The sequence below is a fragment of the Octodon degus genome, unplaced genomic scaffold, assembly GCF_000260255.1.
Source record: "Octodon degus isolate 3935 unplaced genomic scaffold, OctDeg1.0 scaffold00034, whole genome shotgun sequence".
Taxonomy (NCBI): domain Eukaryota; kingdom Metazoa; phylum Chordata; class Mammalia; order Rodentia; family Octodontidae; genus Octodon; species Octodon degus.
This window is the reverse complement of record NW_004524610.1, coordinates 14,668,346-14,684,195: the sequence shown is the minus strand read 5'-3', so window position 1 is coordinate 14,684,195 and position 15,850 is coordinate 14,668,346. Positions and strand designations below refer to the sequence as shown.

At 45.0% G+C, this 15,850-nt stretch overlaps 1 protein-coding gene across 1 annotated transcript in view; it reads right to left on the bottom strand.

Moving 5' to 3' along the window:
• Enpp3 (ectonucleotide pyrophosphatase/phosphodiesterase 3) overlaps nucleotides 1-15,850 on the bottom strand; it is an 80,362-nt gene that overhangs the window by 38,892 nt on the left and 25,620 nt on the right. Inside the window, exons 7-14 of the mRNA XM_023714282.1 lie at nucleotides 13,350-13,429; nucleotides 12,359-12,478; nucleotides 10,870-10,979; nucleotides 10,127-10,192; nucleotides 9,199-9,271; nucleotides 2,757-2,865; nucleotides 2,233-2,361; nucleotides 1,508-1,539 (exon numbers count right to left, since the gene is read on the bottom strand). Of these exons, the coding sequence (XP_023570050.1) occupies nucleotides 1,508-1,539; nucleotides 2,233-2,361; nucleotides 2,757-2,865; nucleotides 9,199-9,271; nucleotides 10,127-10,192; nucleotides 10,870-10,979; nucleotides 12,359-12,478; nucleotides 13,350-13,429 (719 nt within the window). The remainder of the gene's footprint in view (nucleotides 1-1,507; nucleotides 1,540-2,232; nucleotides 2,362-2,756; nucleotides 2,866-9,198; nucleotides 9,272-10,126; nucleotides 10,193-10,869; nucleotides 10,980-12,358; nucleotides 12,479-13,349; nucleotides 13,430-15,850) is intronic.

The window sequence follows — 15,850 nt, the reverse complement described above, 5'->3', positions numbered from 1 at the left end:
AAGCCATATTGTGTACATGATCCCCAAGACGAATCTAAACTGCATGCGCTGCAAGCATGTAATAATAATAATATAAAAACATCTCTCAAAAAAAAAAGAAAAAAGAAAGATGAAAATTATGAGACACGCCTCACAAAAACATTAAAGGCAGCACTGAAAATTGCAGAGTAAGGGAGATGACAGAAGGAGAGAGGGCGGCAGCCAACGTGCTCTTGCCCCATGTGACAGCATTTGGGCTCCAGACTTTCCTGCACTGCCACTTGCCTTGCAGCCCTCTTAGGCCAGGATCTTGGGGCTTCCCCCAGGGGGAAGGGAAGGAAGGAGCTCAGGACAATTTTCTGCCCACCTGGGGTGTGGCCGAAGTAGAACCAGAGGAAACCCGCCAAAGAACGAGGTTATTATGTGCATTTGAGAACCGAGATGAAAGCAGAGCTGAGATGTAATTTTGATCACATCTTGGGAGGCTGAGGCAGGGGGATTGCCATGGATTCCCGGACAGCCTGGGCTCCAGAGTGAGCTCAGGGCCAGCCTTGAGCCTGCGCTGCAGAGCGGGACCGGGTCTCCGAGCGCAAAGCAAAAGGAGCCGGCGCCGGCGGCCCTGAGGTGGCAGGCCCTGTGAAGCGCCGGGCGCCCGCGCCTGCCTGGCTGCCCCTGCTAGGTCCCAGGCCGGTGTGCGCCCGGGAGCAGCGGGAGGGACGCTCCCGGGTCCTCGCGTCCAGTCCTCGCAGTCCTAGAACAGACGCCCGAGGCCGGCTGGACCGCAGAAGCCGCACACCGCTACGCGATCGCGGGAAGGGGCGGGGGTGGGGGCTGGGCACACGCTGTCACCACAGGGCGACGCGGGGGCAGGGTCTGCAGTGTACCCCGGGGCGCCCACAGAGCCCGACCCAGCAGAACCACGGCGCGGGATGGGGCCAGGGCCCTCGGGCGGAGGGGACGCGCACTCTGAAGGTCCCGCTTCCTGCTACAAGCAGTGTTCCCAGCGTTTACTTGCAAGCCAGCGCAGAACAAATCTAAAGCAACTGTAAGGCTGGGCGTGGCAGCTATGCAGGTGCTCCCAGCAATCCGGAGGCTGAGGCAGGAGGATTTCCCTGGGCTACATGGCAAAAACCTGTCTCAGAACCTGCCCCCAACTTAAAAATAAAGAATAGGGTATATGGTTCACTATGAAGACCCCCAACTACCTCCCCTGACAAGCGGTTTAATTACACTGAGGGCAAAGAGATTCTTTTTTGAACCTATTTACGAAGATCTGCCAAGTTCCGCAACTGGCCGTGCCGCACTGTGACACCCGCCGGCACAACCATGTCCAAAAGGGACTCAGCCGCGTTCCCCATGGGCTCAAACCCCAAATGAGCGCCACTGAGATGAACCTGGTCGCGTCCGTGGCTAGGACAGGTCCCCGCAGAAGGGCAGAGCTCAGACCCGGATCACCGGGCACCCATCTCGGGATCCAGAGTAGGTTCTCACGCTAACTGGGATACACTAAGGAAACCGCAATACTTACACTGAGGTTCCTAACAATGCCTTCAGAATCAACTGTTCGGAAAAAAAGAAAGAAAGAAAGACATTGCATTACAAGTGACACTTGACAATTAGAAAGGCTGGGAACGATGGAGGTGAGTTTCACAACACCTCATACGACCTGCTTAGATTAAACAGTTACTACAAAGAATTACTTTGGCCTTTCAGAATACAGGAAAAGGCACTAGGTGCTGTGGCACAGGCCTCTATCCCAGCTACTCAGGAGACTGAGGCAGAAGAATTGCAAATTCGACGTCAGCCTAGGAAATTTTTTTTTAATATTTTTAAATCATAATATTTTATTTAATCCTACATATCAAGATTTAACATTTCAACATTTAATCAGTATGAATTTATTAATTGTAAGCCTAGGAAATTTAACAAGACCCTATCTCAAAATAAATGTATGAACTAAAAGTGCTGGGGTTGCAGGTCAGTGGTAGAGCGCTGGCCTAGCGTGCCTAAGGCCCTGGGTTCGATTCCCATCACAAAGAGAAAGAGCAGACTATGCTTTAACCCAACAGTACTGCCTACCGTATCACCCTAGACATTGTGGTGGGACTATACTGAAACTGGGAACAGCATTTGCTTCTGTGATCTTTGAAGTAAGTCAGAAGAGGGTATGGTTAGCCTGCATGCCCTCCAACTATGCTAGGCCTGGTGCCACCTGTTTCCCCTTCTCCCTTCCCACTGGGCCTCCATACTCACAGCTGAAAAAGCCCTCGGGTACATTCCGAGCCCGGATGCGGGGAGCCGGCCCCTGATACATATAGAAGTTTATCTCAGAAAAATAATCCGCCATGTATTCCACCTTGTCACAGTAGGTCTGGTCCATCCCTGGGTGGAAGAAGACATAGAAACTGGAAGAAGAGCCAGTGTGGTGATGTGCACCTGCGGTCGCTGCCCCTGGCAGGCTGCACAGGAGGCTCGCTGAGTCTCACATCCCCTGGGCTTCACAGTAATTCCAAGACCAGTCTGAACTATGCAGCAAGACCTTTCTCAAGCAAAAAAGAAACAAAACAAAACAAAACAAAACAAAACAAAACAAAACACCCAAAACAGAATAAACTAAGGAGCAAAGCTGGGCATGGTGGCACATGCTTGAGATCTCAGCACTCTGGGTGACTGAGACAGAAGCACCGCTTCACGTTCGAGGCCGCCCTGGACTACAATAGTGAGGCCTTGTCTCAAGGAAAACACACAAATGAAACAACTTTAAAAATGCAGTGTACCATGGTCAGCCAGCAGGATAATGTTGACACAGTTGTGCAGGCCCCGCTGCGCCAGCCCCTCCATCAGCAGCCCGAAGGCCTCGTCCACGAGTTTCAGGGCTTGGATCACCTGCAGAGGTTGAATCAAGAAGGTGCGTGGATCGTTTTCATGAGCGGTGCCATCATCTAATCAAGCAGAAGCAAGCATGTCTCATGGGACAAGGGAGACCCGGAGAGTTCAAAGGAGCAGTAGTTGTAACACAGAAATTCTACTCTGGGCATTAGCTCCGGAGGGGCCTTGGTGCACAAGTGAAAGTGGTGGACAGGGATGCAGTCCCAGGTCTGATTTACAATTGGGGAAATCTAAAACCCAACGCGCGCTTCAGGGTGCACACTCTTCTGCCCTTCCAGAACTCTCTGCAAAGACAAGGCCCACGCGGCACGCTAACCTGCGAGAGGAGGCCAGGAGTCCTGCGCCACTGCACCGTGCAGGGGCCGCGGGTGGACTAGATACCTTAGCAGTTCTTACTGACCAGCGTGCCCAGGAAACAAAGAAAAGCGGCCAGAGTACCAGCTACTTCTTATTTCTAAATAGTGAATTAAGGGCTGGCCAAACAGCTGAGTGTATTAAAGCACCTGCAAGCAGGCGCCGTGGTTGGAGGTTCAATCCCCAGGCCCGCCATGCTGTGCTGTGCTGGCCCCAGGGCGTTCTGAGACAGAGATTGAGACTGGGCATGGTGATATGGAGACCCTGAACACCTTCCCTAAAATACAGGGGTAGGGGGAAGACCCTGTACTAAATAGCGAATTAGAAAGCATGTTAAGGTTTTAAATTTTTCTACACTTGATCATATAGTTCATTGCCTGGACTTCCAGGTGAAGTAAATTTCACCGATGAATGCATGAGTGTAACAGTAAAAGATTAGGGAAAATGTCTAAGGTCTCCCAGTACTATTGTAACACCTGTTGCCTTTTTGCATTTGCATTTATTATTATTATTATTATTATTATTATTATTTTGGTGCTAGGGATTGAACTCAAGACTTTGTGCTTGCCAGGCAGCCACTTAAGCCAGTGAGCTATCTCCCCAGCCCTGTGTTGTTTATTTTTTAACGTAAAGGACTTTGTTCTATTGGTATACTTTAGATATACATGGTGACAGCATTCATCGTAGGGAATCTATACCCGTACAAGATTTACCTGGCTTCCTCTTTTTCCTACTCCCCTCCCCTCCCTTCAACCCCTCCTTCCCTTACTAACAAAGCTTTATTTCCATTTTCTCCTCCTATTCTCTTTTCTTTTCTGATCCTTTCTTGCCTTTCTCCCTCCCTCTCCTTAGTTTCCCTTTTCACTCAAACATATACTTCCCATTTTTCAATATCTATCACACCTTCGGTCCTTACTTACACTCGGTTTTTCACACCACAGAGACAGTGCAGTATTTAAATGTATGTCCAATTCATTTCACTTAAGATTATGGCTTGAGTTGCAATTACTAACCCAGAAATGTCTCAAGCTTATCCTTCTTTATAGCAGAATAGTGCCTCATTGTATATGAAAACACATCTTCTTTACCATTCATTCACTGATGGGCATTTGGGATGTTACTAGGATTTAGCTATTACATATCCTTGCATGCCTAGGGTATACCCTACATGGTCATGGTGTATAACCTTCCTGATGACTTGCTTCATTTTGCTTGCCAGTGTCTTATTGAGGATTTTTGCATCTGTGTTCATTAGGGAGATGAGCCGGTAGTTCCTTTTCATCGATTGGATCTTTCTCTGCTTTGGGTACCAGGGTTATGCTTGCTTCCAGGAATGACTTTGGGAGTACCACTTCCTTTTTTATTTCATTAAAGAGTTTGAGAAATATTGATATTAGATCTCTAAATTTCATGTACAATTCAGCAATGAGTCCATCAGGAGCTGGGCTTTTCTTTGGTAGTAGGTTTTTAACTACATCTACAATTTCACTGACGATATTTATATTTTCTTGATTCAGCTTTGGCAATTCATCTATATCCAGGAATTTATACATTCCTTGTGTTTTCCATCCTGTTAGATACATGTTCTCAAAGTAGGTATTTGGTAATCTTCTGGATTTCTGCACGATCTATTGTGAATTCACTCTTTTTATTCCTAATTGCATGAATTTGAACCTTTTCTTTCCTTTTTTTGATAAGGTTGATTAAGAGTTTGTCAATTTTATTTAATCTTGCAAAGAACCAACTCTCTAATTCATTCATTCTTTGTATTCTTAATCTCCACTGCATTAATTTCTGCTCTGATTTTTGTAATTTTCTCCCCTGTACCACCTTTGGGCTTGATTTGGTCTTTTTTTTTTTTTTAGAAGTTTGAGGCTCAGTATTAGGTAGTTTATTTGAACTCGTTGTCTTTTTCTTTTCTTTTTTTGTAATGTATTGAGTATAGGACCTACAGGGTCTCACTACACAAATCAGACTTGTAGTGATCCTTCCTGTTTTTCAGCCTCCCAAGTGCTGGTATTACAGGTGAGCCACCACGCCCAGTCTCATTCTCCACCTCAGTGTGCCTGGTGGCAGGGCTGGCATAGCAGGCAGGGGATCGAACCCCAGCCCCTGGTCTGCACCTGCCTAAGCAGGCACTTTAATCCCTTGAGCTATCTGACTGGCCCTTCATTCTCTTTTTCTGATATGAGAACTTGCCACTATAAATTTTCCCTCATAGGACTACTTTCATTGCATCCCATAAGTTCAGATTTATTGTGCTGGTAATATAGTTTAATTATTTAAAAAAACCTGTCTAATGTTAATTTCATCTGTTGCCCACTGTTCATTCAGTAGGGTGTTATTTAATTTCCATGTGTTTATGAACTTCTTGTGGCTTTTTGCCATTGGTTTCCAATTTCATTCCACTATGGCCAGATAATATGAGACAATTCAGTTCCTTTCATTTACTTAAGCATGTTCTATGAGTTGGTATTTTGTTTAATTTGGAGAATTTCCCTTGTGCAGCTGTAGAGAATGTGATTCTAATGTGATGGGCTGGAATAGTCCGTAGATATGTAACAAGGCCCATTCGTTCAAAAGTTTGGTTCAATTTTGATTATTTTTTATTGACTTTTTTGTCTTTATTTCCAACAGTAGGCTATTCAGGCCCCCATCATAATTTTACTATGGTAAAATAGTTATTTTACCATAGTAAAAGAACTACAAGTGGTCATTCTATTTTTCATGCTCATTAATATTTACTTTATATCACTGGGTATACTGGCTGCACACATTTATGATTATCTCTTCCTCTTGTATTGTTCCCTCTACAAAGATGTAGTGACCTTCTTTGTCTCTCTTAATCAGACTTTGCTTAAAATCCATTTATTCTGCAAAGAGAATAGCTTCCCCTGTTTTCTTCTGGGTTCCCATCCCATGGAGTATTGTTTTTCATCCTTTAATTTTTAAACTATGAGTTTCTTTTTGAATTAAATGTTTCATATTGTTGGATTTTGTGTCTTGATCCATTGTACTCACCATTTTTGATCAGTGAATTGAGGCTATAACTTTGATGGTTATAACTGGCCTGCACTGACTTTTTCTTGTCTTTTTATTTTCCTGTTTTTGGTTCTTCTCTCTCTCTCTCTCCCTTGTCCCCCATTTAATTATGTGCTTTGCCTGCTAAGTAGGTTCATTCTGTTGGGGTTCATGGAGTTGTAGCTCTTGTTATCTCTTCCTAGAAAGTCCTTCAGAACATTTTAGAGTGCTGGTTGGGAGGTTATAAATTTCTTGAGATGTTGTCATGGAACTATCTCATTTCTCCAACAATTTTGGAAAATAGTTTTGCAGGGTATATTAATCTGGGGTGAAGATTGTTTTGTTTTCAGGCTTAAAATACTTCACTCCCAGCTCCCCTTGACCAGAAGAAGACTTGTGTTGAGAAGTCTACTGTGATTCTGATGGGTTTTCCTTCATAGATGATTTAGCTGGGTGTAATGGCACACACCTGTAATCCCAGCCTATAATCTCAGCACTGGAGAGGCTGAGGCAAGAGGATTGCAGGAGGATTGTTGGGGGATGAAGACCAGCATGGTCTGCAAAGTGAGTTCAAGGCCAGCCTGAACTGCATAGTGAGACTTTGCCTCAAAAAGAAAAAGAAAAAAAAATCTTTATAAGTGATTTGTTTCTTTTCTCTAACAACTTTTAATATTTTGTTCTTCTATTAAATTTCTGGAATCTTTATTATATGCCTTGCACAGATATTTTTGATCATGGCTAATTGGAGTTCTATATGTCTCATTTATTTGTATGTCAGATTCTCTTTTCCTAGTCGAGCAGTTTCTGGCCATTACTTCTGTGAACAAGTTATTTATCTCATTTGCATGATCTGCTTTTTCATTGACTATTATCAGCCTTACATTATTCTTCTTTGCATTATCTAGCAGCTGCTAGATTTGTCATGGCCTCTTGCTATTTCTAAGAAATACCTCTTTTCATGATGACTAACCCCAATCCTGTCCTCTCCATCTGATATTCTAGTCTTACATTAGCTCATTCTGCTGTGTATATTTTCAGTGCAACTTTTAATCAAGACATGTCTGAATCTGTTTCATAGAGTCCATGTCTTTCCTATGTTGGGCATTTATATTCCAGCATTTTCTGAAGCTCATCTTTTTTAAAATCACTATCTCCTTTAAAGTCACTAACTGCATTTTTCATTGTGGTCATTATCTCTGTAGTTATATGAGAAATTATTTATGATTTGATTTCTTCTAGGCCCATCCAGCTGTTTTGTTATTTCTCCTATTAACACTTGAGAGAGTTCACGTAGGTTGCCTTTGAGTTGTTCTACCTCTTTTCTCCCTGGGCTTGCCTTTGGTGAGCTGGGAGCCTGGGGCTGCTTCCTCCTTAGGTGCCTTCTCATTTTCTAATTTTTTTTTTAGTTTCATCTATGGGTTGATGCTTGTAAAGTCCTTTTTTCAGTTAGCTTTACCGCTGGTCTTTAGAACCTTTAGGAAATGACTACCTCCCAGAGGTGTCTTCCAGTTGTAACTGACTTTTGGGTTTTGAGTCTGTTGCAAGATTCTAGCTGTTCAATTCATTGGGGATGAGACATTACTTCCTATTTGGTCTAGCTCTTGGTTCATCAGCCCTGGCTTGTAGTATTTTTTGTGACTTTTAGGCCATGTCAGCCTTGCTATTCCAGGAAGAACAAGTGGTTAGGGAAATCATGTCACCTTGGTTAAAGTGGTACCATCAAGAATAACAATAGCAGGATGGCCAAATAGCTCTGTGGATTAAAGCACCTGCAAGCAGGCACAGCAGCCAGGGGTTCAATCCTTGGGCAAGCCATGCCGGCCCCATCCCTGGGGAATGCTGAGATGGCAATTGAGACTGGGAGTGGTGGTGCATGCCTGTAATCCCAGCTCTTGGGAGGCTGTAAACTGGCAAATCACTATGAGTCTGATCTAGTAGTGAGACCCTGAACACCCTGTAGACCCTTCCCTAAAATACACATAAAATAAAATAAAATAAAATAAAATAACAATAGCATCAAACTAGCCCAGGTAGCTATTAGTTTGCCACCTTTAACCATGTGAACTATATGTATAGTTATATACGAAAATCTAAGACGAAACAGAAAAATGTATATAATGAATATGCCCTCAATGTGGTGATCTAACATTCAGGAGAAAATTTAAATTTTAGGGTTAGGAGGAAAGATAGAAGAAGAGAAGAGGAAAGATAGAGAGAAGAAGAGAAGGACAAAGGAAGATTACACAAACTTTGCAAAAGGAGTGAATAAAACAGAAAGGAATGAGAGAAGGAAAAAATGAACACAAGAACAAAACAACAACGAAATTAGCTAATGAAGAAAGTAGTACTTAAATTCACTCCAACAATAACAGATGCCTAGGAAGGGAATAACATTGCGTGCAGCAGTAACGTTAAATCAAATTATAAGGAATTAGGGCTGTAGCCACTGGATGAGTAGACAGCCAATGCACTGCAACAGACTGACTGGCAACTTTGCTCGAGTTCAGGCCATTAGCATGGGGAGTCGGCCCATGCCACACACATGTACATATGAACACATGTATTTATTGAAACAGGGTCTCACCATGTAGTTCAAGTTGAATCTGAACTTACTATGCAGTCCAGGCTATTTTTGAACTCAGCAATTCTCCTGCCTCAGCCTCCGGCTGCTGAGAGTAAGTATGTGCCACCACCCCCAGCTACATGCAGTTCATGTTTTCAGTGTATGAATCAACAGTGCCATGCCAGAAGGCTCAGTAAGTGTTCGATCAAAGGACCCAAGCTGCACTAAGAACTTTAGAGAATTTTAACTATTTTGTGGCTAAAAAGGTCCTTCTGAGACTTCAGTTATTTTGAATAATCATGTATTCCTCAGATACCTTTGTGCTCCAAAGGGAGGACTCTGCCTTAACTTGTAGGTTAGGACCCAATGCTTTTCCATTTTCTTGAACTTACCTGAGCGCTGATGGGTCCACTGCTGTGGCCTGCAGAGTCAGGCTCCTCCACATAGATGGTGTAGAAGCTTGGTCTGGAGGTGAAAACAGAGACGGCCAGGCTAGGGCAGGCACAGCGTGGCCCTGCAGCCGCTGCCCCCTCCTCCTTCTCTCTCTGAGGCCTGGCCAGGAGCCGTGTGCCTCGCCTGGGAAAGCCCACTGTGTTCCAGCGGCTGCTACCTGCCTGCACACTCACGCTGGGGCCTTTGGAGTGCTCTCGCTGCCTGGCAGGCCACTGCCCCCACGCGGTGCTGCACACACCCACTCTGTGCGTGTCTGGGTTCTGAGGTATCACCCAGCGTGCCCTCCAGCAGCCTCCTACGCCTGACCTCACTCTGGGACATGAGCCACCGCTGCTCCAGCACTAGTTGTCTACATAGTTAATAGTGTCAACTGCCTCCTCAAGAGCAAACAGAGGGTAGGGGATATAGCTTAGGGGTAGAGTGTCTGCCTGGCAAGCGCAAAGTCCTGAGTTCAATTCCTAGCACACACACAAAAGAGTAAACAGCTCTCAGAAATACCTGCTGAAAAGTGCCCACACAAAGGCAATTGCAGCCGGGTATGGCGGCACACACCTGTGGTCCTTATCTGGGGAGGCTGAGGCACAAGGATTGCTGAGAGTTTGAGGCCACCCTGGGCTACACCGTGAGTTCAAAGCTGGCCTGAACTACATAGAGAGATCGCATCTCCAAAAACACAAAACAATGTCAAGTTGTATTTCAAAAACTGTCACAGGTGGCTGGAGATGCAGCTCCGAGGCGGAGCTCCTTCCTTGCATTCACAAGGCCCTGGGTTCAATCCCAAGCACCACGAAAAAATAAAGTGCCACAGCATTTCTCACGCACTTGCTCCCACTACACCCGACCTCTGCCCCTGGAGCTGTGGGTTACCTCTCGGCCTTGGGCAGGTCCAGCCACTTCAGCAGCGTGGAGATCCTTTCCTCATAGGGGACAGAGCTGTAAAGAAGAGTGAGGTTATGTTTAATAGGTAATCAAGGGCCGGGGAGATAGCTCAGTAGAGTAAGCACGCAAGGGCCGGAGTTCAATCCCCGGTTCCGGGAAGGAAAAAAAAGGTAATCAAATGGACACTAAGCCCACGCTGTGCCTCTCTGGACAGCCAGGCAGAGTTCAGACACCGTGTGGGGTCTCACAGGGCTCAGGCTGTGGAGGGCAGCGGTGCGCGCTGCAGCACTTGCGTGGTGTGCGGCTGTGTTTCTGCGTCCTCTCGTGCAGGGCGCTCAACCTCGACAGACCGCGGCGGATCTTTTCCATGCAGTCTACGCTGTCTTACTAATTCCCCTCTGCATGTACGTGCCTTCAGCATCTACGCTTGGGTTTGTTTGAAACATAATCACCAGTGAATAAAGGAAAAAGTGCAGCTCAACAGAGGCGGACTAGCAGCAAACGACTCACTCTCGTGTAAATAAATGCTTTGTGTTACAAGGCGACCAGGGCTATGGAAAGCAGAAAAGCCCGCGGGGCGTGGTGGCGCACAGGATCCCCGCGCTCAGCGTGCTGAGCAGGAGGAGCTCGCGGCCAGCCCGGGCTATGCGGAAGGACGCTGCAGCGCATGGCTAAAGCGCGAGTCTAATCATTCCCGCCCGGACCGAGCCGCGTGTGAAGGGCTCACCTACCCGTTGTAATCCCGGTACTCTGAAGGAAAGGAGCCGTTGACACGCACGTCTGATCCAGGCCAAAAGTAGGTGGCGGCTTTTAAGCCTTGGTACATGGCTGTCAGCCAGATCTGGAAGAAAGGAAGACAGGGAAGCAAAACAAACAGGGTGATGAGTGTCCGTGGTCATAGTGCAACCTACTAGGAGCAAAAGCTTTGGCTATAAAATTTGTGGCAACTATTATTATGATTACGATTATTATTATTATTATTACTATTACTATTATGAAAACTTTGGCTGTAACATTTGTGGCAATTATTATTATTATTGAGACAAGGTCTTACTATGCAGTCCAGGCTGGCCTTGAGCTCACTTTGTAGCCCAGGCTGGTCTCAAACTCACAGTGGTCCTCCTGCCTCATTCTCCTGCGTGCTGGGAATACAGGCATGTACCAACATTGCCAGCTATGGGGCACTTACTACAACTTGTCTTTGTGACAGTTAAAAATGTATAATTACTTAAATATTGGCCTCCAAATTTTAAAAAAAAAGAAGGCAGTAAGAACCAAGTTTTTTTTTAAAAAAAAAAAACTTGTAAGAAATACAGTTTTCCTTTCCCTTTAGAAGAATTACACGCAGGCTAGTGAGATAGCTCAGTGGACTAAGCACTTACCTAGGCAAGTGCAGGGACTGGGGTTAGATCCCTGGCACCACATGCGGCTCCTGCCCCGACCCCAGGTGGGCTGAGCCTGACCAGGAATGGTGGCACAACCCTAGAGTCCCAGCACTGGGGAGGCTGAAAGCAGGAGGATCACCATGAATCTGAGCTGCATAGTGAGACCCTGGACCAAATATATAAAATAACTACACCCAAAAGGCCGGGGAGATAGCTCAGGGGTTTAAGTGCCTGCCTGGCAAGTGTAAGACCCTTAAGTTTGATCCCTGGTATAAAAAAAAAAAAATCCTAGAAGCACATGGGCATGGTGATACATGTCTGTAATCACAGCACACTGGGATGCTGCGGCAGGAGGAATACAAGTTGGAGCCCAGCTTGGGTCACTTAGCAACTTACTGGGATCATGCCTCAAAACAGAAATCTGTATATGCATATGTACATAAACACATAAATAGTTAAAAGAAATTACAAATCAAATTGAGGGAATATTAACAGACAATCTTTCTATGTCTTTTTTGTTGGTTGGTTGGTTTATTTCTTTTGAGGCAAGGTCTTGCTCTGTGGCCCAGGCTAGCCTCTGTGGCCCAGGCTAGCCCTGAAGTCACACTGTTTCAGTTGTGTCAGCCTTGAGTGCTGGGATACCAGTGTATGCCACGTGCCCAGGTCAGATTGATCCACTTCTACCACAGTGCCCAAGTTTCACACAAGACCATGTGGATGATCACATATGTCTTAAAAAAATTCAAATTTTAATGCTAAATAGGGGTGAAACAGCCTCCACCCCAGCCCTTGGCAACTGGCTGGAGGTGGTCAAACTCTAGGCGGGGCCACTCACAGGCTGCCCGCCCCACCAGGCGGGGTTGTACTTCTCCTGGGAGGAAAGTGAGAAATGCTTTTTGAGCTCCACGTCGTACATGTTGTTGTCAATGATGCCGTGGGATTCTGGATACAGCCCCTAAATGGTAATTTCAAAATAGAGATTAAGATTGAATAATGTACCACTAAAACATACATTGAAGTTAAAGTAGCATGAGATCCATACTCAGGTCTGTAAGGATAGCACACACCTGCCTGTATAAAACACCGGGACATGGACCCAGAAGTTAGGGCATGTGGAGCGAGACCAGGCGGTCTGCACTGCTGGTGTTCTTATAAATTAACTGCTGTGGATGCTTAGAAATTGAAAGTGAGAGGCTTCCATATTACAATAATGATTGGGCATTGTTTACATTGGCCATAATTACAAAAAATTATTAGAGGCATTTATTTATTTCTTAGTGTTTTGAACCAGTCTCACTATATATTCTAGATGTAAAGTATTTGAGTTCACTTATGAAGCAGAAGTCCTTATCAAGTTAAGTAGTCATAAAAATACTAAAAAAGCACAAAAGTTTCCACCTCAAAGTTGGCCTCATGAATAGCTACTGTTCCCGGCAGGTCCCAGTTAAGTCACAGGTATTTCTCACAGGAGGGCGTCTCTTGGCCACTCACAAATATGAAGGAACCTAACGCTAGCACCCTCGCTCATGTTAAGGCCTCACAGCCCTGTACTGGCCTCATAGTACCCAGGCTTCCTAGAATTCAAGCCATGAACCAGTACCTTGTGTGCTTGTCACCCAAGCCTGTCTATGTGAAACAGCCTCTCCCTGTCTAGCCACTTCCTGTCTGTGACCTGTCTGTGTGACAAAGGCACTTTTTGTGTGGCCTGTCTGTGTGATATAGCTACTTCTTGTCCAGCCACTTCCTGTCTGAGTGATATAGCCACTTCCTATCCAACCACTTCCTGTCTGTGGGCTGTCTGTCTCCCCGCTGGACAGATCACTCACCGTAACAATAGTGTAGTGATTTGGGAATGTCTTGGTGGGATACATAGATCTCATGTATTTTGAATGAATTCCACATGTTTCTGAAACAAAATGGGGTTAGAAATTAGAAAGTTCTTTCCTCCTCAGAAGCATTTTGGTTAACTAAAACTCTGAGCATGAAAGTTTTCCAGAAAAACAAAAAACTAATAAGTGTAGATTATCAGTGGAAAGAAGTTGAAGGGCTGGCCAAATAGCTCAGTAGATTAAAGTGCCTTCAAGCAGGCGCAGGGGCCAGGGGTTCGATTCCCGGGACTGCCGTGCCTGGTCCCACTCCCGGAGCAAACTGAGACTGAACGTGGTGATGCACGCCTGTAATCCCAGCTCTTGGGAGGCTGTAAACAGGAGGCTCACTATGAGTCTGATCTAGTAATGAGACCCTGAATACTCTATAGACCCTTTCCTAAAGTACAAAAAAATAAATAAATAAAATTTAAAAAATGAAGTTGAAATTGTGACCCATTCTACCCTAAGGAAGTTCAGTTTTTAGGAGAGGACAGTATTAAATCAAAGTCTCTAAATATTTTCTGTAGAACCAGATAATATGTATTATATTTTGTTATTATTATTATTATTATTATTATTATTATTATTATTATTATTATTTACTGGGGATTGAACTCAGGACCTTACACTTGTCAGGCAGGCACTTATGCCACTGAGCCAGCTCTGTGTTATATTTTAGCAATGCAAACAAATGAGCATGGCTGTGTTCTAATAAAACTTTATTGATAGACATAAAATGTGAATTCATATAATTTCCATTCCTTATGAGATGTTGTTTTTTTTAAGTCATTCAAAACATAGATGAGGGGCTGGGGAGATGGCTCAGTAGACTAAATGCTTGCCTGGCAAGCACAAGGACCTGAGTTCAATCCCCTGTTCTGCCGAAAAAAAAAAAAAAGAAAGAAAGAAAGAAAGAGAAAACATAGATGAATTGCTACCATATGGCCAGCTATACAAAATCAAGCAGCATGGGCAGGATCTGACCCATGGCTACAGTGTTTGCTTCTTGACTACCGGAACCTGTACATAAGTCATCCAATTCTACAGAAACTGACATAACTGATCAGGCAACCGAAACTTATTTGTCTTCTGTAACCACATGAGCTACATCACACCTCATGTTTACAAAGGCAGCTGCACTTCCTGCTGTTGGTTCCAGCTGGACTCCCCTTTGATCTCCAAATTTCCTGCAACTTGTTGTGCATAGTCTGGCGCTCACCTTGCGCCGTCGTTCTGCTGTTCTCAGCCAGGCCCCAACCATCCTGAAGGGGCGCAGGGCTCCCAGAGCACCTCACTGTTTCCTCTGCTGCAGTAAAGCGTGAGAACTTTCATACCCACATTTCACTGCCTCTAACTTGACAGGAAAGTTTCTCCATTACAAATTCTACTTAGCTTAAAATAAAAAGTGACATTAATTGTTGGCCCAAAAGTCAGCAGCTTTGCAGCTGGAAACAATAAATGTTTTCCCAAACAGAAACAGGGTTGGTGTCGTTCCCAGCCTCTGTTCAGTTTCCAGTATGGTCCGGGAAATTATTCCTTTGGGATCCTCCAGTCCCATACCAAGCACACCACACCGGACCCGCTGGTGGGAGGTGGAGGAAACGGAGATCCACACAACCCACTTTTCTGTTTCATTTTTTGAGACAGGGTCACACTACGTAGTTCAGACTAGCCTTGAACTCACTGCATAGCTCAGGCTGGTCTCAAATTGGAGGTGATCCTCCTGCCTCAGCCTCCTGCTTGCTCAGGTATGTGCCTGGTGCCCAACAAAGCAATCTACATTGCTAATAAGCACCCAGATGATTCCGACACACCTAAATTTTAAAATTACTCTCAAACTTGATTCATAAGGCATAATTTAAAATTAAAATAACCTTTAATTTTCTTTTTGAGTCAATAAGATCTACAAAATATTCATGCCCTGGGGGCCGGGGAGATGGCTCAGTAGAATAAGTGCTTCCCTGGCAAGTACAAGCACCGGTTCTGCCAAAAAAAAAAAAAAAAAAGATGAGCCAGGAGGATCATAAACAGGCATCAGGGTTCAATCAGTATGTCCCGCCGGCAGGGGAGGCCATGTGCCTGTGACTGAGTCACTGGGGAGGCTGAAAACAGGAGGATCGCTATGAGTCCAAGCCATTTAGTGAGACCCTGTAATAAATACATAAATGAAAGAAAAAAAAAAAAAGACCATACACAAGACAACAGGCAGTAGATATGAACAGTACTATAGAAGAGACCGAACAGACACACAGAGGACATGCGACCCCCCCACAAGCACATTTTCCACACAAGCACATGGTCAGTGCTCCAGGATGGAGACTTCAGGCAACTAGCGCTTTTGCAAAAGGAAGGGGACAGAGATGGAGCGGGAGGGGAAGGGGAAGGGGATGAAAGAAGAATTCAGATGTGTTGTGTGGGGGCTACACAGGAGTGTAACCCAGGTAGTGAGAACTGCAAAC